This window comes from Pseudopodoces humilis, chromosome 3 (genome assembly GCF_049639895.1).
Source record: "Pseudopodoces humilis isolate 2021_Gansu_Grassland_sample_001 chromosome 3, ASM4963989v1, whole genome shotgun sequence".
Lineage (NCBI taxonomy): Eukaryota > Metazoa > Chordata > Aves > Passeriformes > Paridae > Pseudopodoces > Pseudopodoces humilis.
In genome coordinates, this window is record NC_142202.1 from 42,840,368 (window position 1) to 42,861,990 (window position 21,623).

The 21,623-nt window shown below is 39.1% G+C and overlaps 1 protein-coding gene across 2 annotated transcripts; it reads right to left on the minus strand.

Moving 5' to 3' along the window:
• Positions 1-375: 375 nt before the first annotated feature.
• On the minus strand, positions 376-18,512 carry RAB4A (RAB4A, member RAS oncogene family). Of its 2 annotated transcripts, XM_005518543.2 has the most exons (8): positions 18,379-18,512; positions 10,441-10,521; positions 9,161-9,275; positions 7,932-7,994; positions 6,589-6,743; positions 5,607-5,702; positions 3,878-4,038; positions 376-2,559 (listed from the first exon to the last, which is right to left on the minus strand). In XM_005518543.2, the coding sequence occupies exons 1-7, from the start codon at positions 18,407-18,409 to the stop codon at positions 3,923-3,925; spliced, it is 657 nt and encodes a 218-aa protein (XP_005518600.1). In that variant the 5' UTR covers positions 18,410-18,512; the 3' UTR covers positions 376-2,559; positions 3,878-3,922. The 2 variants fall into 2 exon arrangements, with proteins under 2 accessions (XP_005518600.1, XP_014119201.1); XM_014263726.2 differs by lacking the exon at positions 5,607-5,702.
• Between the last annotated feature and the right edge of the window lie 3,111 nt (positions 18,513-21,623).

The following is a 21,623-nucleotide window of genomic DNA, read 5'->3' on the forward strand; positions in this document are numbered from 1 at the left end:
GGTATACTCATGCAAACAGGAAAAATTAAGCTTTTAAAAGCTGGCTACCCTGAAGTTCTCTATGCCATGGGTTCTTCAGTAAATGAATGAGACTATTTTTACTCTGTGGATTTATAATGTATTTCTTGAGATTTTTATAGTGTTAATTCTTCCAGCATATAAAATGTAATGGAAATGAGGTGCACAGACTAATCAGATTTCTCTATGGCATTCACTTTTTATAGGTCTTAAGGGAACTCTTGAGCCATACTGCATACTATTTGAACACAAAGGATGGCTAAGATGAGGCAACTGTGAATTCTATGTGAGTTGCCAAATAGTCATTTTATTGACTTCACTTAACAGACAAAGCTTGTACAAGTAAACAGGACTTGCTGGAAGAAAAATCAAGGAAGATTCTTTATTTGGTGCTAGATACAAGCATTAAATGAAATAGTGTAGGCCAACAGACTCATTTAAAAGGCAAGACACAGGCTTTAATAAGACATTTAAATGGGCTGAACACCTAAAGCTCCACATCCAATGAAACCTCAGATATAGGTACCTGGTGGTATTTCACGTAAAACTCCCATCCATCTTGCTTTGGTAAAGTAAGAATTTTACCCTAAAAACATACGTAGCCTATTTATGACTTACTGTTCAGGTGAGCTAGGTTTGGTTTGCTGTGTCAACTATAATGCTTGAAATCTACTCCAGGGCTGATATTGGCATGATGTTTATTTTTAGAAATAAAAGACCCTCAGAGGAGCAATAGTAAACAATAGAGTTTGCACTACTGAGAGCTATTGCTTCCAACAGTATTTCTCTAAGAACTGCAGTTTTAGAAAATTTCTTTATAGAATGTCAGCAAGATATGCAGCATAAAAGGCTGAGATACTACAAAACATGCACATTAACCAGGTTAATGTGTATACAGTGAGAGTATACATTTAAAAATGGTAAAAACATGTCCCAACTCATTATAATGACACTATTCTTTCCTTCCAGGGAAGAAGGGGACAGCTTTAAGACAATTACTGAAAGAAAAAAACCTGCTTACTGCTTTTTAAACTGGAGACACTTGACCAAAATGATCATAAGAACCAAGTATAAAAGAGGCCTTGTATGTAAAAGGGATAGAAAGAAGTAGAAGAAAATCCCTGTGAAACCCCTGAAATTTCTATTTATAAGCAACAGTCCTCTGCTCCTTTCAACTGCTACTGTAATAAGGGAAAGAGGTTTTGATCAATAGCCAACACCCCTTCCACCGCCAGGTGGAACAGTGACAGGAGAGCAATCTTTAGCTCTGCTTGTGCTGTGTCAGTGCTCAGCTATTGTCAGTGTGCCAAGAAACCTGACTGGGTTGTGGAATGGTGTGTGGTGGAACAGACTACCCAGTACCTCATCTTTTCCCAGCATTCCAGAACTGGTTTGGAGTTTTGGAACTACCAGCCTCCTCAGCTCTGGCAGACAACACATTCCAATTAATAACTGTCTATTTGGAGGAGATGGCTCCATCCGACTTCCTAGTCCAGAGGACTTGCTTTTGGCAAGTATTTGCATTTCTGGAAGCCAAAGTGAACTGAGCGAGGATTAAGACAGGTAAGTTTCTTTGGAGTTCTCTGATGTTCTTGAAAATACAGTTATGCCACTTCAAAAAATGCTTCACGCTCTTACCAGGAAGAGAAAACCATTGGGAATAATTGTTACCAGTTCTGTAACAAATCCAATCCTACAACAGTCAGAGGAGTGATACAACATGAAAGTTTTTGGACCCAACAGCCTTTTTAAACCTAAACCCAGGCTTTTCAAGTACAAAGCATGCTTAATTCCATTTAATTCAGAGACAACCTAAGGTGCATACTTTTCAGATAAGCATCCATTTGAACCGTGAAAATGTCAGGAGAAAGGGAATAAACAGAACTCAAATTTCATGAGAGATGGTATAGCTCAGTGTAGCATTCTTGCTCTGGTCTTGTGCTTTTAACTTGCCTTTTCCAACTTGACGTATCAGGATACAGAAGTATGGGTCATAACCACACGTTAAGAATTGATCCTGTCAACAGCTTGTTAGAATGTGGCAAACTGAGTAGGAAAAAATAAACCAACAACCTTGCACTGACAGTTGCCAGTGGTTTTATAATTCAGGTTGTAAATACAAACTATTGTGCAACAAACAAACGTGACAAAGCCTACCTCAGTTAAATTTGTTTATATGATAAAAAAATAAAATATTAAACTGCTTATAGTGCAACATTCTAATAGCATACATAAGTATACCATGCTTTGTAAATTTACTGTTACATTATTTACAGTACATTGCAATGCTTTAAACTAGAGGTGAAAGAACAAAAACAGGTAATGGAAAACATTTACATACAGGTATGAGCTTTAATATTGTCCACCAAACTATCCAGTTCATTTTGCAGACTTGTGTGTTGTGCACATTCCTGCCCCCTACCACAGGACACCTTTCTGTCAGCAGTGGTCTGCTCTGTTTGTAGATAATGGAAAGATGTTTTTAAAAACTGCATAGCCTTCAAGCTTTTCTGTTTCTTCAAACACCATTTGCAAGGACAGCTGTAAAATACATAATAACTCCATTAATTACCCATATCTGATCAATCTGAAAACTGAGCTCTTGAAATAAGATCAATAAGTATTCATTTCTGTAGATCCATACCAAAGCTGAACTAAATTAAAGCCCTTTTCTAGCAGTCTCTTAGTTGAAGAATGGCATTTCATAGGAGGAAAGCAGTTCAAGGATTCCTATACATTATTTAAAATTCTGAGTTTTAATTGGGAGCTAAGCTCCCAGAACACAGGAAAAAAAATGAGGATGTAGAATTATGAGCTGCCTTTTTTAATGTTCCATAAAGCTTCTGCTGTGTGCACTGCTCAAGCTGATGAATGAATATAGCAAAAATGATGCAGTAGCTATGCCTGCAGCACCTATTTGATATCACTGTCCCTGTATTAGAGAAATAATGATTAATTATAGCAGAATAATTAACTACACTGGGAGAAAAGACTGTCCTAAGAGCCACTGCATGCTGCAAGGAGATATGTAAAATCCAGTGACTACTGAGAAGTGTCTTAAAGACAACTGTTTATAAGAAAGAGTAATCACAGAGCTGTTCTTAGTAGTTCATGTGACTTTTCTCTTTCCCTGCAACTGTTAAAGGGAAAAATTCTTTCCTCACTTTCTCTGAAGAACATATTTGGAAGAGTTTCAGAACACTGCACACCTCTTTCCTAGGCTGCGACAGCCTCAGAAGAGCTACTTTAGTTGATAACACCACTTAAGCAGCAAATACTACTATTCTCTTGTTTACATTTCTGCTAACAGGAATCAGAATAACTTCAGGCTGCTTTTAGGTAGGGACAAAAATGTCACTGGGAGTTTGAAATTTAGTGTTATCTTTAATTTTTGAGTCTCAGTGTTTAAGCATCGTTTTTCTGAAAAGACTTTATAATAGCTTAGTACAAGATACTATACAATATATTATATATATATATATACAATATATATATGCTTACTTCTACAAATGTTTCTTCCCAGTGCAACAGAACTGGTTCACTTTCTCTGCAGTGCATTAGGTAGTTATTAGGCCTATAATGCATTTCAGGAATAGAGAATTTTAAAATGTTTTCAGAGTAAGCTAAGATTTAGAAATACTTCAGTAAGAGCACTAGTCTTCCCAGCAGATGAGAGAAAAAAAGCTGAAGTATAAAAACTCCAATCCATTCCACTGTGCATTATTTCAATAAATTATAATTATTTCAATAGATTCTCTGTAACTTTACAGGCTAACTGTGAAAAAAGCCAAGCACCCAATACAGCACATTTATGAAATATGCTAATTTTCCCACCGCCCCAGGATTTCTGTAGCCTTACCTCCTGTATCTAAAGTAAGTATTTGGGATTTTGTGTTTTGTTTCTCTAACACCCACACTCTTGAGCACTTTGTGCTTGTGCTCTCCGTGGTGATCTCAGCTGTCTCAAGGCAGCATCTCCATACTGAATACCTGAGCCCATTCTTTCTGGATCCAATTCTCCTGATGAGAAACAAAATGGTCACAAGAACATAGATCATGTGCAAATAATATACTCCAAATTAACTGTTAACATTAGATTAAAAAAATACATAATTATAGTCTGATCTATTTATGGAGAGATTATCTCAATTCTGTCCACTTTTAGGCAATTTCAAACCTGAATCATTTTCTCCTCTAATTTAACCATATGCCCTTGACCATGATGACAAAGCAATCTGTCCCACAGTTAGGCTGCAAACAAGAAATGCATTTGCTCTACTTTGAACAAAAGATAGGTCTAAAATGTTTTCTGTGAATACAGTTAAAAACTTCCTGCTTTCAGTCTCATAAGCAAAGAAAATAGTACTGTAGATACCAAGCCAAACAAAAATGGATCAATCTGATAGAAGGATTCCAAAAATAACTGCCCCCCAGGGAAAATGATCAGAGTCTCCAACTTCCGGTATCCCTTTCTGCCTACCTCATACGCTGTGCCTTCAGAACTGTTCTTATGGCTGTATGGTGGTCTGGCCAAGAGAGACCTCCAAAAGTTCCTTACACTCTCCATTTTTGCATGATTCAGTGGATGTGTGATGGCACAAAAAAAGCCAGGAGTAGTTCTCAGAAAATAAAACTTAATTCTGTGGTGGCAGTGCCTCTTACAAGCAGTCATCAAACTACAGTATAGTGAGAAACTAGCTACATACTGTTTTTTCATATGGGTTTTAGGTTTGATTGGTTTAGATTCATTTTGTTTGTTTGTTTAAAATGGAAGCTGCTGTTTGGCATTGATTTAATGCAGTAAGCAGAAAATTCCTATGAAAATATCATATTATTTTAATCTAAAAATTTGTGTTTGGCATTAGAAACATGTAATTAGAATCCGAGACAGACTTTTCAGTATGGCCAGTACTTAAAACTTTGAAGATATCAAGCAGCTAGAGGAGAGAAAAAACTGGAATGCAAATTAGCTGTAATGACATCTAACACATAGGAGTCCGTCTCCAGCAGAAACCTGCCCACTTGTGTTGAGAAGCTTCTGTTATATTTCTAGATCTGCAAAAGTAAAAATGATTTCAACGGAGAGGCAGGAAGGTCACTTCAGAGAAACAGTTGCTAGGAAACATCCCTGAAATTTTTAGTGTTACTGTTCATACTTCTTGACTGTATTTCCTGTTACATATCAGAAGCAGAATTTAAAGCTATGACTGCCCTGATATTAGGTTTTTACTCTGGACTACAAAAGCTGCCTAATGTCAGGCTTAGTATTTGTAGGGATGCAGCAACCCACAGAAAACAGAACCTACACTCAGACCTGACTGTTAAGGTAAACATCACCCACAGTTCACACCACCACCCCTCTTTGGATATACAGATCTCACTTAGATATCCATTACTATTAAAGCATAAGAAAAGCAGCTATAAAGCAAATAGGTTATTTCAAACAAATGGGTTATTTCACCAAAATGAAATTTTGGGGTTTTTTTGTTTAATTCTATTAAAGGACTTTGAATGGTGGTATTTCCATGTGCACTTTTATTAGTTTTCAGTTAAAATAAAAGATTTTATAAATATAAAGCTTAATTTACCTGATTCAATTTTATTGAGTATTTTCCTTGCACACTGTACAAAAGCCTCTTCAACATTTTCCCCCGTTAGAGCACTTGTTTCCAAGAACATCAGCTCTGCATTTGACACCAAAAAAAATCATCCTCAAAACAAGTCTGGAATACCAGGTATAGTAATTCAAAGCATGAAAGCCAGAAGCAATAAAAATATTTTTACAGAGATCTACTGTCCAAAAGCATGGTCCAGAAAAACTAACTTTTGATGGCAAAACCACAAAAAACATCCTCTAAAATTTACTCGGGGACCCTAGAAAGGTGGAATCCAAAGATAACCTGGGCTGTGCATGCAAAACTGCACTTGAAACCAAACTTCATAAAGGTTCCCATTAATAGAGGTCATATGCAAAAGCAAAGTCAGTAACCAGAGTTAGTAGAAAAGACTTTAATTGATTTATAAAAGCAAAACCAGATTCTGCTGATGGCAGGACTGCAGCACAGAAGCTCAGACCAAGACTGGTTTTAGCTGACTCAGAATCATGTCCTCAGACTGGAAATTCTGAATACCAGAGACTAGGTTAACAGTTCTCTGGATCCATGCCCTGCACTGAACTCAGTTTTCAGTGAGTAAAACTCATTGCTTCAAACTGCAGCACACCCCATACAACTTCGTCTATTATCTACAGAGTCTTTAAGATGCTGAAAAATGGGAATTCACGTCCTTAATTTTCTCCTCAGCTGTTTGGAGGCAAGGCAATACCTGAAGTGGTATTACATTTCCTACAGAATACATCTCCACATAGAGGGTATTCTTAAAGGAGCAGCTGTGAGTGGAAGAGCCACTGGTAATGAGACTTAAGTAGTACATGTAATTTTCATGCACTGCCTCTCTGGGCCTCAGGTACTGACAGAACTCTTTTCTGTAGACAGGGTACAAAGTACAGCCTAACTGCACAAAAATGTAAATGATTTGAAGTATTACACATCTTTGAATGTTACTACTTACCATTTTCCTGTGCAAACCGGGATGCTTCTAAAAAAGTGACTTCACGATCTGCATCAAGATCCTTTTTGTTTCCACACAGTATTATCACAATATTTTGACTTGCTAACATTCTTGCATCCGTCAACCAATTAGTAAGTGCATTGTAGGTTTCCCGGCTGCACAGGAAAGGAAATCCTTTATTAGGCCACACTCATTTATCATGAACAAACAAATCATTGAACCAAAACTCAGACAGCAAAGCAGTTTGTGGCAAACAAACTGCTGGTAGTCAGGCAAGGCACCTACACATCTCAGTGTGCCAGTGATGAACAGGGAAGAGTATCAAATTCCTTCATGAAACTATTTAAAAGCTTGAGTTTTTAAAAATCGAAATGAAATTAATCACAACATATAAACACACAATTATAAAATACTGTGTTAATATGAAAAGCTTATATGTTAAGCTCTTATCTAGTTTCAACCTTTTATGCATGACATTTTGGCATAACAGAATGAGATACTGTTCCACTTGGAATTCAACTGATACTTGAATTACCAGTGGGATTGTAAGAATTTACGAGGCTTGTGTAGATGTGCATGCCTGAACTTTCACATCGGTGTCAGGACCTACACTGCAGGCAGTCACACTTGCCATTGTAGCAGTGGTCAGGGAGAAAGCTTTCAAGCAGTGAACTGACAGATGACTCCAGCTGACCTTAAGCACAGAACACAGATTTCAGAGCCTGCTGAGAGAACTCTTCACTCACAGAACAACAAGCAACAACCAAGTGATCCAACATTAACCACGCCTAAACTCCTCTCACAATTATCAGTTAATGGTGGCAGGAAGAATGTGAACATGTATAATGGTAAGGTGTTTTACTGGCTGCCTATAATATTAAAATATCGAAAGATGCAGAGATGAACAGAATTTTGGCCCACAGTTAAAGAATGTGTAGGCAGAGCTAGATTCTCCAGAGGATGACTTGCTATCCCAGCACACCAATTAGCAGTTTCCACAAGAAAGGGTGCACCACCTTGGTTAAGGATGGCTGAAGTCCACTTTTGTTTCTGTGGCAAAGCTTGCTGAGCCAGTGGCTGCACATAGTCCACCGTTATTAGATCAGCTGGGAGGCCAATCCCCACAAATCTGTGTAAGCCTTTAAGATCATTCACATTTGACATTCACAATATCTCATATAAGTAAATTCCAAAGTTTAAATATGCACTGAAACAGAAGTACTTCTTATACTTTCTCTTCTTCCTGCCCAATCTTCATTATAGCATTAGGTACTTGGGGAAGAATTATTGTGCATTAATTGAATCTGGAAGTCTATGAACAAAAGAGCTGCTGGCTTTCTTACCTGGTTATATCATAGACAAGCAAAGCACCTGCAGCCCCTCTGTAGTAACTCCTTGTTACAGACCTGAAATAGAATTACAAATACACATTTCTGTGGTGCCTTCACTTTAAAAATCTGGGTTAATATAACACAATCTGTATTATGGAATAGAATTCTTATTTACATATTTAAAACAAAACATGTTTTTTTAGACAATGTTATCAGCTGTGCAGCAGCAGACTAATTACAACAAGGATTTTGATGAAGGACTTTCATTAAATATAGCTGTACAAGGATTCTCAAAGTCCATTATGTCCCACGTGGTGCTGAAGGTATACAAATCATCATAATACATGACCAGATAGAGAACTGGAGGCTGATATCTGGCCAACACACTGCAGAGACCTCGTTAATGAAGACTACATATCACAGCCCAGCTTTATTTAGTCAGAAGTATATCCAAAGGACTTGTCTGATAGAAGACATTTACCTGGAGTGCTGTCCATTACTCAGACTTCTACCATCATACCTTTGTTAACCAACCCCTCTCCCAAAACAAAGTGACCTCAGACACATCTGAGCTCACACCTCAGCTCTATCCCCCTCAAAATATATATATGTAAAAAAAGGATGTCCTATTTGATGATGAATGTGCCCAGGAATCCATTAGATTTTTACTAAGTTTGATCTATGCCTCAGATGTAGAACACTTAAAATACAGCATTAAAAGCACACTGATTGTTATAAACTGACAAATTGTTTTTTCTCTAAGAAACTTAAGGTATCTCAGTCTTTCTAGAACTGTATTTACCCTGATTTTTTTCTTCTCTAATAAAACTGTATATAATTATACTGTGAATCATTTTCATGCAGATTTTGAGCAGCTTACAGCTTCCTGACATTTACTTATTCCAATCAATAGAAGGTCTTCAAAACATAGAGTTAAGTGCATACTCTTAATTAAAAAACAATTAGGAATTTGGCTGGTGAGCAAGATTTTAGCCATCTATTCCACTCATATACCTAGCAGAAAATACCCAATGAAAGAAAGGGCAGAAACTCAGGTCCTGCAAGGCAGCATTGCTCTACGGAAATCAATGGATCTGTGTTGCTGTGTCCAGGTTGGAAGGTTAATATGAAAGCAGACAAACAATTCCACTGACCAAAAAGCTTTGCCTACTTGCAAGCAGAGATAAATAACCACTCACAGCAGCAATTATAACACTTAATAAAATGGCTGAAGAGCGTACCTGAACCGTTCTTGTCCTGCTGTATCCCATATCTGCAATTTTACATATTTACCACCCACATTTATGATCTTTGAACCGAATTCCACTCCTATAGTATGATTTGAGTCATCTTTGACTACAAAAAAAGAAAGAAAAGAAAACAAAAAAGATATTTGAAGAATATTTTGAGTGAATAGATTTTACATAAAACAATTTAGGTAATATCAAAACTCAGTGTTTGAATTACAAACTTCCTGAACCGTCAAATTCAGTGCTGCTCATAAGCTCACTGCCACCACACAGAAATGAATGTTCTTACAGTTTTTGACAGTTTAGTCAATTCAAACTTACTACTAGAAAGCCCACTATGAGTAATTTCCTGTTCTCTATTGTAAGTAGCAGGATACTTTTTGTACACTTTTTTCCAACTGTGTTTCCTAATACTTCGATGCCATTTAAAATCAAAATTAATGGGAATACACACAGTCTTGACCATGAATATGCAAGAGCCAATTCTTCTTTAATGCACAAAGTTAAGATACTTGCTCTATGCATGCCTGTTGATATCACAGAATCTCAGTAATTTACAGCTGCCCTTACTAGAAGGGCTTGTTTCAAGTTTACTCAGAATCAAGCCATGTTCCTTAGCACTTACACATCATTATCCTTAAGTACTCCTCAAGAGATAAGATGAATTACTGTTTGGTTGAGAAAGAAACAGTCACCTTAGATTTACAAAGGTTTCTAAATGCATATTATTTTTGTTTAATCTTGATGTCTAATGCACAATCCAACAGAATTTTTTCTGTTATCTGCTCATCTCTGAATAACATTCAAAACTGAATATCAGTATTTATCATAGACCACAGTCCTTAACAAAGAAAAGAGTTACTATTTATTTTGAAAGATGCTACAGGATTTCTAAATCTACTCAAGCAATTCAACTTTTCTTTCATTATTTTTTCTAAAAGATCCAAGTTTCTACTATATATCTAGGGAATCTTGTAGTTCAAATTATACCTCTTACAGAAAGTAAGTCTGCATTTTCACCAACATCTTGTTATATTTATTTGAGAGGAACAGAAAATAATGCTCTTTATTAGGTTTTAGATTAAAGACAAACAGTGAGCAATAAGAATTTACAGCACAGTTCTGAACATAATTCTTTACTAAAATCCTCACCTACACAAATAAGAGAATTAGGGGAGCTTCCATACCCATAAGAGGTACTCATGTAGGCAGAGCCTTTAGCTGTGGTACAAGGCAGTGGAGAGCTTTCACTGTCCTTCACATGTACTTACATTTCTTTTCAATAAATTGGTGTAGCAAACAGGATTTCCCAGTTCCAGCATTTCCTATGACCAAGAACTTAAACAGGAAATCTGAAGATTGAAAAAAAAAAAAAAAAAGTTAAATTTTAGTATGGACTCACGTTTTTGTTACAAGACCAAGTTCACAAGCCAACTATTCTCTTGTAGCTGTCATTTCAAAGAGAAGGGAATAGATGACAAAACTGGCAAATAGCAATAAATCCGAAAAATTATCCAGTGTCTACAGTAGTGATATTACACATCAACAACTAAGAATTCTTCTTTATGGAGAGGCAAGAAAGACAAAAGAAAGCAGAAACAGCTGCATCTGAGTTCAGTTAAAATAAACTGAATAACAGGTAAATGGTTGGCTTGTATTCCAGTAACGTGTTTTAAGAGTGTGTCAGCTATTAACTATAGTCAACACAAATATATAACGATAACATTTTACAAAATCTACAATTCCAGAGAGAGGTGGTTGTTTGTGATGCTTTTGAGTTTTTTTCCCCTGGTTTAAAATTTACATTAATTTGAACTTCTCTATTAACAGTTTAATACTCATACTTTGTTTTTAATCCTTGTACAGCTGGGACAACTGCAGTATTTCACTGCAAAATTTAGAGGGGAGAAATAATTTTTATTCTGGGATGCCTGGTTTGACATTTCCTCCACATGTTAAATTAATATACATGTATTTCTGTTACCTATTTATGAGCCATTTATATCAATGTTCATTGGTAATACACATTTTCAAGATTTATGGTCCATTTCTATTGTTTTAACAGTTACATAAAATGCTTTAATGCTACCACCACAAATCTGCTTTCAGTTTTGCTAGACTGAAGAAAGCTTCCCTGTCTTACTGCTCTCAAAAATTATAAACTGATTAGAAAGCTTACAACTGCTTCCCCTAATATGCTGCCACCAAGGGAACCTCTACAGCTCATGCAAGATTCCCTATTTGTTATTCTACCAGCAGCAGATTTTTTTACTCTTTATTGCACCTTTTCTCTAAGAAACAGACCAGGTCTCTAGAAGCCATCTGGTAAGCATGCAAGGAAAATTATTAAGTTTGCAATATCAATAAAAATAAAAACATTAATTTTCTTAAGTGTTCAAAGCTGTCAAGTGGGCTACACGGGTATTGGCCTAGGGAATGGCAGAATAAAAACAAAAATAAATGATGCAAAGTAAGTCAAAGAACTAATAAAATCCTCTACCAGGACCTCATTTGAGTACTTAGTTTCAAAAATCAAATTTAAGATGCACATAAATCTGTGTGCCCATTCCATTTCATGAAGGAGTTGCTTGTTATGGTACATCATAAACTCTCCCTAGCAATGGCAAAAGGAACAAGCAAGTTTCTCAAATGTTAAGAAGACTCCCACTGTTAAAAAGACAGGGCTCTGAGTCCTGGAAATGTCTACTGCTCTTTATCTTCACCTGTCTTCTGGATTTTATTCATATTTAAAATGAGGTAATGTTTTACTAATGATTTTTGCTTTTTTTTACATTTTGCCCTTCTTGTTTCAAATGCTGCAACAAGCCCAGAATAGATTCTGAATTCTACACTTCTCAGAGGATGGCTGTTTCTTGCTCACAAATATGACCATTTACATGCTCAAAACTTTCTGTTCCAAAATCCTTTCATTTGTCACGCCCCCACCCAGCTGCTCATGCTTTCTGGATTAAAAAAAAAAAATAGTTACAAAAAGGATTTTCCTTCAGGTTGTGAAAATTTTGTGTTAACTCCTCTAAAGAAGGGCCCCTCATATCTCAACTGCAAAACACACTGAAGCTGAGAACTCTTCACTCTATCAAGTCTTCACTGTTATGGAATGTAGATATCATAAATAGCCTAAAGTGTTAGGTTAAGAAAAAATTTATCTCAAAGAAAGCCAAGCTTCAATTCTTATGGATCAAATATCACTGTTTAGCTGCCTTTTACACCATTTTGTATACTTAAACGACTCTGTGTGTGTGTGTGTGTATAATCTTACTGGTTTTATCACTTTCAGAGTACCTCAAAATGCATGATATTTTGAGACACAGACAATTAAAATAATCTGTTTCTGATTCTGTCATTTTTCCAAACATAAATCTGAAATCCAATTAAAACTGGTTCTACTTTGTATCTGGTGAATGCCATTTGTCAGATTTTCTCATTAAGAACAATTATAAAATTCAAGTTTGCCTTCCTTTTTTTTTCCCACGGAAAACTCATGTTATTGACAGTAGTACAACAGCTACTGCAAACCTAAACCAGGGAAAGACTAAAACCAAAACTCTATTCCCCCACTGATTTGCACTGCAACTGCAAGCACCGGTTGTCAAATGTGGCTCACAAAGGCGTATTTGTACCACCCACAAACCCACAGTGAGCAGCAAACTTAACACCCTGCTCCCTTCTGCACAGACAGGCTGCAGGCCAGTCAGGCCTTGGGACAACCATGTCACTGCCAGGGACTGATCTGGAAGAGCACCTTTTCCCTGAGGTGTTTTAAGTTGAGGCGCTTTATATTTGCTCTGAAAGCAACAGTGCTATATGGGGATCGTATATTCATGTCTTTAAATTGATAATATATTCTAGCAGCGCTTCATAATAGACTCCTAATTCCTGTTGAGATTCTATTGTGCCAGACAAATTTAAAAGGGAATCTCTCCTACAAATAAATCACAAAAATGCCAGTTCAATGCCTGCTTACTTAGGAGATAAAAAACAAATTTTCATCTGACAAAATAGCAAACACGCTTTTTAAGATGAGACTTGAAACTAGCTACAATTCACTTTTTCCACAGTATGAAAGTAAGAGAAATGTGTTTTATTCCACCAAACTAAGAGAAATGTTGTAGTCCACTTCATAAAATGAAAATGTCAGTCTTCTAACATAAAAATTAAAATCTTTCTGCACCAAAGGCAGCAATGTTTCCAAATGCATGCAGACTCAAAGACACTGTTACATTCATTAATATAACCATGCTTCTATGATTTTAAACTCCAATTTAATGTCAATTATTTGAACTACCAAAAAGTTCTTAGACTTATGTTATCAGTTTATTTATGAGCACTGGATAACATGGTTCAGGAATATATAGAATACTCTGCACATTTAATCAACTGCAAGGAAGGACAAGAAAAAGGCTTTGCCAATACTAAATGTTAAAAATACCAAGATTTAACAAACTATTAAGTTCACAGCCTAGCACATTAACAAATAAGGTAATACCAGGTAAGAACAGGGAGCACATTTTTCATCTTGTTATTCTGCAACTTCTTTCTTATAACATCATTCTGTATGACAACTGGTACCATATCAGCTACATTTTTATTACTTATTTTAGCACATGGTTTAGGACATTAAATGTTTTCTCTTTAAGCTGTACAGATGTGTGTAAAATTTAGCACAGTTTGGAAGCACAGAAATGAGATTGGGCAGTCAGCTTCTTTTAGACCATCACTGTGGACTCAAGCTTTGTACATTCATCTTTTGCAACTACAGCAAATGCAACTCACATTCTAGTGTTTGCACTACTGCTTAATGGCTCTAGTTTTTATTTTTGGTGTCCTGTTCCCAGAGGAGTTAGTTCACTTCATAGCTTTTTTAAAATCTCCTTTTTTTTTTCCCCCTCGATTGACAAAGCAGCTCAGAGCTCCAGCATTCCATTCAGCTGCCAACGCTGTCACCCTAGAGAAACTTTTCTTTTGAATTCTGTTGTTCCCCCTCCTTAGAAAAGCTGAAAAGCAACATCATTCAGATGTTACAAATGCTTGCTGCCATGCTGGCTACTAAAAAGGTCTAGAAAAGTTAAAGCACTTTGCCTTTAAATAAGATCATCTTTATACAGAAGGGATTTAGGATCAAGACTGAACTCTGTGCTAAAGGGAAAAAAGGTTACAAAATAAGCACTACAGAAATCATAAGGAGATGAAACACAGCACAGCATGGCTGTTAAAGGAAATAAGGCATTATAAAGAATCAGCATACTCCCCTCTGAGAGCTACATGCATCACCTGATCCCAAATTGGGCAGGGGGTAGAGGAAATAAAACTTACTTTCTAGCACAGCAGAAAAGGAATAAAATTGTGGCTTCGCCCTAAAGATGCACCAACAGCACAAGCTGTTAAACTATATAAATTACATAATGTCTTTTGTGTTTGCTTTTTTCCTTTTGGGGGTGGTGGTGCAGTGTGAGCTGAGGGGAAAAGAGAAGAGAGACAATTGTGGGCTTTGACTCAAGCACCAGCAAAAACAGATGGTTGATGTGGCAACCACCCCCAGACATCCAACCTCCTCCTTTGACTGAAGTCTGCTCCAGCAAAAGAAATAGTCAAACAGCTTCTGAGATGCTGTAGCTTAGTCTTTAAAATGCAATGAGAACTAAATGGTTTCCTTTACAATGCTAATACAGTAGGGTAGGGGGGAGACCAAATTATATCCCCAATCTCAGTTTGAAATCCTCCCAACTCCTTGCTAGAGAGCAGCATCTGACCCTTTGGAAACTCCCTCATTCATGGCATAGGGCAGGAGGAAAGAGTGCTCTGAAACATTCCTACTGGCACATGCTGCCTCTAAATGAAAGGAGGAGCTATTCCCACTGTTCACTCCTTTCTTTAGCAGAAAGTTAACAAGATAAACAGGTAGAACGGATCAACCTGGCTCTATTCCAAACTCCAAAAAGAGTGCTTCAAAGAGGGAAATTCTGCTTCCTTACAAGCAAAAGACCTATGCTCTCTAAGGAATAAAATCAAATTTGAAACAAACTGAAGACCAGGGTGATAAATGCAAATACTATCAGGTAAATGGCAGGGGATGGGATGGTGAGAAAAGGACGAATCAAATTGTCCAGACCAAAAAAAAAATATTTTCAAATGGATGGAAAGACTGTGCATTCTCCGCCAATGACACAGATTGGTAAATTTATGTGAGCAGACTGGGATTTGTAGATGCTGGTGGAAAAACACAAAGAACTAAGGAGTGAAGAGATTTGACCTGAATCTTACACATTGCATTTATTCAATGCTCATACAACTTCCATGCTTCTGCCATTTAAAATCCAAAGGTTGCTTTGCTTTTATTTATTAAGTATAAGCAACTTTCTGCCAGGCTGTATTTACCACAAAAACATGTATATTTTGCACTGGGAAGCAAGCTAAAACATGCATGTAATGTGGCAATTATCTACAGAAAGGCCATTACATCTCAGAAAACTTTGAGTTAAAAGAGTTTTCCTATGAGTAACAGATCTGTTTCCAGTATTAAACGTCAAACTTCTAAAAGAATGACCCTTTTTTCCCAAAAGCAGCAGGAAAATGTCCTTTCTAAACCCAGTCTCAAAATTCATGGAGTTACCTTGTACTCATGCTTGGTTTGGTTTTGGCACCTGGTATGGGAAATAAATTGAACACATAAGAATTGAATAGATATTGAATTGAACACATAAATAATTGAACAGATAAGAAAGCTAAGAACAAAAGATACACAACTGATGTAATTTCACTGCAGGAGTGAAAATATGAATTGTAAGCAAAATTTAGTGTGAAGACTGAGAAGCTGCAGAACTTTGTTTGAAAAGAGGGAAGAGACAAGAATCTCAATAATGGACAGAACAAGTTGTGAAAAGTGAGTGACCAGAAAACCTTCAAAGAAAACAGATTTGACATAGAGAAAGATACTAAGGGAAGAAAAAAAAAACCCAGGAGGCATGAAATTAACAGTGGTGGCCAGAGGAAAGGCTCTTTATTCCCTATGCATTGAGAAAAACATAAAAAAAAGAATCCCCCTTTCAACAGAAAGAGAAATTGAAACCTCACAGCAAAATTAAAGCCATATCAAAGTCAGACAGCAAAACGACATTGGGAAGAAAAGCACCAACCCAACCACTAACCAGTTTCCTGAGCATAACTATATGGGATAAAAAGCTTGAGGTTACACAATTACAATGGGTCATAATTCAAGTGACAAGAAAAATCTAATTCATGACTAAGCATTTACAAGCTATAGGGATTCCAGGAGGGGGATACAGTAACCCCTAGTCTCAGTCACCCAGGGAGAAACTGACCTAATACTTCTCCCATCCTCCACGGCCATTTTAACAGCTGGTCAGCAACAAACCACTCTTTGTTAGGACAGTGAGCACATTAAATCCAGAAAGTTCATCAAGCACAGAAGATCCATAATTTAATCACGTGGTACTGTTAACTTTGATCTGTCAATGGTGCTGCTACATATGTGGACAGGACACTGCAAAATTAGTTACTGACTACAATTATGGTCAGAGATTGTAGAGCCATTAGTTAAATTTTATGGTATAACTTAGCTTTTATTCTGTGTTCTCCAGAACTTGACACTCTCAAGTGTTCTAGCTCTGAATTTTTTGTAGCCTGTGTGTGCATAGGACAAACATGGAAACTCCAAAAGGTAATATATCATGCAAGAATTAAACAAATAGCAGGAACAACCCACAACTACAAAGGTTCCATTCCAAGGGCTTGTTTTCTAGGATACCAAAATAATCAGAAGGCATCAAGAGCTCCAGTGGGTTTACTATCCCTATTCTGCGTTACTGGAACAATGCAAAAAATGTTTAAATGTTCTGGTTTAAGATACTAATCATCTATTTGGCTTACCTAATATTACAGCATCAAAGGAGAACTCCACTGAAATGCTGTCATCTCTGGTTTTCTACCAACTCTTTTGCACAGAGACCACCGTAAGTATAGCCAAAGTAACAAGATCACAGGGGTACAGAGCATGAAGAACTTGTTTAAACTCAAATCTAGATGGACAAAGCACACCTCCCTGGTTTATACATGTAAGTTTTACATGCTTCTAGAACAGATGGTCAAAAGAAGTAGGGTTAGAATATCCTAATGCTAGCACTTCAAGGGCTGCCCCACACTCTTGCCTTGTTTTGCCCCTCAGTTCTGTGCATTGACTGTACATGGAAGCACTGACCAGTAGGATAGAATATCAAGCACTGATGACTACAGTATTGAAAATGACTTACACAGTAGAAACAATCAGGTCATTTGGCCTGCTCCTGATGGACATCCCAGCCTCCAAACAGTTTCCAGAGTTGTTGTGTCCAATTTTGCTTTCATTTTTCAATTATTCCATATTCAATTCTGATCCTACTCTCATGGACTATGAATATGAACCTATTACACGGCTTTAGAATATGTTTATATGTACAACAATATCTTTATACTGGAAAATACTACAGAACTGTATGGTATGGAAAGGGTAAAAGTCTATTCAAAGCAGAGTTTCAAATAAAATTATAAAGAAAAGAAGTTAATGCTATTCAGTTGCTTCTCATCACCTCCACCTAGCCAGCAATACCAGCTCTGCTTGCCTCTTTGACTCCTCACATCTCCTTGATGCTTCCCAGCGACGCACTGGACACACCCTGTCAGTGCCTGCACTCCGACTTACTCCATCGGATGTTTTCCTACCAGCAATAATCACACACCCAGGCCACGACAGGGACATACGAACATACCCACTGATCTATTTCCCCACAACGCAGTCAACTCTGACATCTGCACGTCTAAGACACCAGGACCGAAACCTTAACTTGCCTCGCAGAAGCAGCCGCCATCTCCAAGTGAGGGAAGGGGCAGCTTCTCCCAGCGGACATGCACTGCAAGTTTCCTTCTGGACTCCCCGGACCACAACAAGCGGCGCCCAAGCCGGTCCCTGCTCACCCTGAAGGATAACTCGGAGCGCTCCTGCCGGGCCGGCCGGGCAGCCACGGGCGGGGCAGGCGCTGGGGGCTCCGGGCGGAGGGACCCGCCCGAGCCCGGAGAGCCCTCACGTCATACCGGCTCCTTCCCCGCTCCTCAGGGGGCACTGCCCAGCCCCGGGCCCGCTCCCCCGGAGGGGAGGAGGGAGAGGGAGATCCCCTCACCCCGCCCTCGGATCCTACCGTAGGTCTCGGACATGGCACTCTGCGACATCCCGGGTGGGATGACCCCCGCCGCCGCTGCTCGCTGCCTGCCCCGCCCAGGGTCGGCGCCGACGGCGGAGGGAACCGAACAGGCCCCGCCGCCCCGGCCCGGCTCAGCCCCGCCCCGTCCCGCCCCGCCGCCGCGCAGGCGCGCCCGGGCCGTGCGCGCGCCCCGCCTCCCCGCGCCGGCGCGGAGGCTCGCGGCGGGGGCCCCGCCCCCAAAACAAGGCGCACGTGCCCGGGAGGCTCCCGCCCCGCTTCCCTCCCGGGGAAGGCAGCGTCGGCAATCCGGCTGGAATACGTGTGCAATCCGGCTGGAATACGTGTGCAATCCGGCTGGAATCTGGCTGGAATACGTGTGCGATCCGGCTGGAATCCGGCTGCAGTACGCTCCCCGAGCGCGGCCCCCAGCGCGGGCTCGTTACCCGTGCGCACGCCAGTTCACACAGCCAAGCGCTATTCCCGCGGGTCTCCGCGTTTTATTCCAGGTCGCGGCAAGCAGGGAGCCGGGCGGTGGCCACGGAAGGCCGGCTCCCCGGTCACCAGAACGGTACGCTGTTTATACATTTTAACAAACAAAGGCGCCAGCGTTCCTTGGTTACAAATTACATAACTTTTCTTTCAGTTTGTACTCAAACCCCTATTTTCTCGTCGTTCCTCTCCTTTCTCATGGCAATTGTTCCGCAGGCTCAGTTCTGCTCTCCTTCCGAGTCTGGGTTCCGTTTTGAGTAGGCGGTCAATGAGTCGGTGGTCGTGATCTCCCACTGCCGGAATGACCTTTCCCCCAAGTACTCCTGACTTCACTCCTGGCATGACTCCCGTCATCTAGACAGCCCATTCATCCTGGGATTGTCTTCCCTTTCTTTGTAACAAAAGATTAGCCGAGCATACAGCGTTCACAGTGCAACTGCTTAATCCTAACTGTGCAGCTATAGCTAGGCTAACCACAAAAAAAAAGTTGCAAAGTTTTGTTCAAGTCTTCAGGGGCTCGATAGCAACAGTGCCTGGCCTGTATTATTCTTTACTGGATGTCTTAACTCCCCTGCCAGCCCTGGTTAGTCTGACAGCCAAGGGCACTACAGCTCCCAGCACAACAGCCTTTCCATCTATGCCCTTCCTGTGTGTCTTCCATGTTCTCCTTTCTTCTAATCCTTAAAAAAATTCCTCTTATTTCCTCTTCTGTTATTTCTGTTTTTTTTAAAATCTCGTTGCTCACAGCTTCCCATCCTTTCCCCTTCTCCTTCATCTCCCAAGCTGTAGGAAAAACTTCCTCTGCCTGTCTCAGCCACCTCCCTGCCAAGTCCTTAGCTGGTCAGAGGTCAGCTTTGAAGTTCCCATCTCTAATCAGTGCAACAACATGTGCTGAGCCAGCACCAAGAACCCCTCAGAGAATCTGCTGATTATTCTTCTTGTTGTGGGTGCATACAGACAAAGAAACTTGCCACAGTTTACAAAGAACCAACTCCTTAATGAGTTCATACTATTAACAGTAATTGGAGGTTGTATAAACAGGTCCCCAAAGTTAGCACAGCCCTGATGCACAGGGGACACTGCGGCCTGAAATGTCACATGTGAATGTTTCTCTGGGGCATCTGATGCCCAAAATGCTGTGGAAAGCTGAAGAGCCCTCACATGAACTGCAGAGACCAATATGTCACAGATGTGAGCTTTGTGTCTGAAAGCTGTCCCCCAAAGTGGTGCATTCTGAGGCTCAGTTTGGGCTTTAAATAAGCTGGCTCTAACATCACCAAATCCCTGATAGATGTTGGTTATTTTTACTCAACCCCCCCATCCCCAGAAAACAAACCAAATTAATCAAAAAAAACTCCATAAAGCTCAAATACCAAACTGAATGTCTTAACAAAAAAAAAATCCCCCTAAGATACTGTAGTAAACAGATTTTACTAGATTACTAAAAATATGTTATGTTATATCAAAGTTATATGCAAGAACAAGGAGATTTAGACCACTTACACTGTAAAAACTTTAGATTAAGGGGTAAATCAGTATTTTTATTTTTTTTTTATTCTGTGTCTCTTACAAGGTGACTTTGTTTTATGGAGTTTATATTTGATAAATGTGTCATGGTGTTAATACCATATTCCTTTGCTTCCAGTCACTCCTGATAAGTTTACATGCACCTACCAATAAAGTACATTAAAACTGTAAAGGTGTCCATAAAAGCTATTAGTTTAATACTGAAGAGGAGGGCAGAGGTTGGAAGAATATTAAAGCAATGAGAGAAGAACATTAGGGATTAATAGTATTTAGTGATTTAGAAATTTTGCCTTGAAGAATAAATTAGAACAAATAGTAAAATTCAGAAATAACAGCGACTGCACTAGGCTAGAAAATATATACTCATACCTCAGTAATTTGAGAATGTCAGGCCTGTATGTTAATAAAATCATTCTTTCTGAGTAATAAACAGTAAGTAGCTAGAATTGGCCTTGTCAGTGTCTATCTTGAATACAAAGGTGAAAAAACCCCCCGAAACCTAGTGTTTAATTCACTTGATTTATGATTTCTGTTGATTACATTTGCTAGAAACTTTTGGCATATGTAAAAAGAGATGTTAAATTGGATCTGCACATCACGTACTTCCTTAAATTACTTTCACCACAGTTATTGTGCCTCTAAGTGGTTGTGGTTGTAAAACTGGTGCTCAGGAGGTCATGTTAAAGGTTTCTCTAAAAGTGCTAACCTAATTTTTTGCTAGTTTTTACTGACTAGTAATAGGAATGGAAGGGGAATCAGACTCAGGGTGGGTTATTCTGTGAAATCTCTGCCGAGATAACGAGATAAAATAACATGACTCAGGACTTTTCAGATTTGGACATGGCCCCTAGCACTGCAAGCCAGATCCTTTTGTTTTCTTTTGCCTTTCCTTTTTATTGTAAAGGGAACAGAGTTTGTAACTGAAGCTTGTTTTTGATTCACTGTCACCGTGGGCTGCTGTCTGGGACTGGAGCACAGCTGCGGGTGGGATGGGGCTTTTCCTGGAGGGAGCGCTAGGGATGCCTCGCTTTGCTCTGAAGGTGGCACTACAAGGCTGTGTGTGTGGAAGGCACTACAGTAGTGGCACTACTTGTCTCTGTTCCTTGTGGTGGCTGTGTGACATGAGGTCCCACCTGGCATGCTCAGCTAAAATGATGTATTCTGCTGCTCTTCCCTGTTCCTTGTGTGCTGGATATGGAAAGCAGCCCAGTGTATGTGGCAGCCAC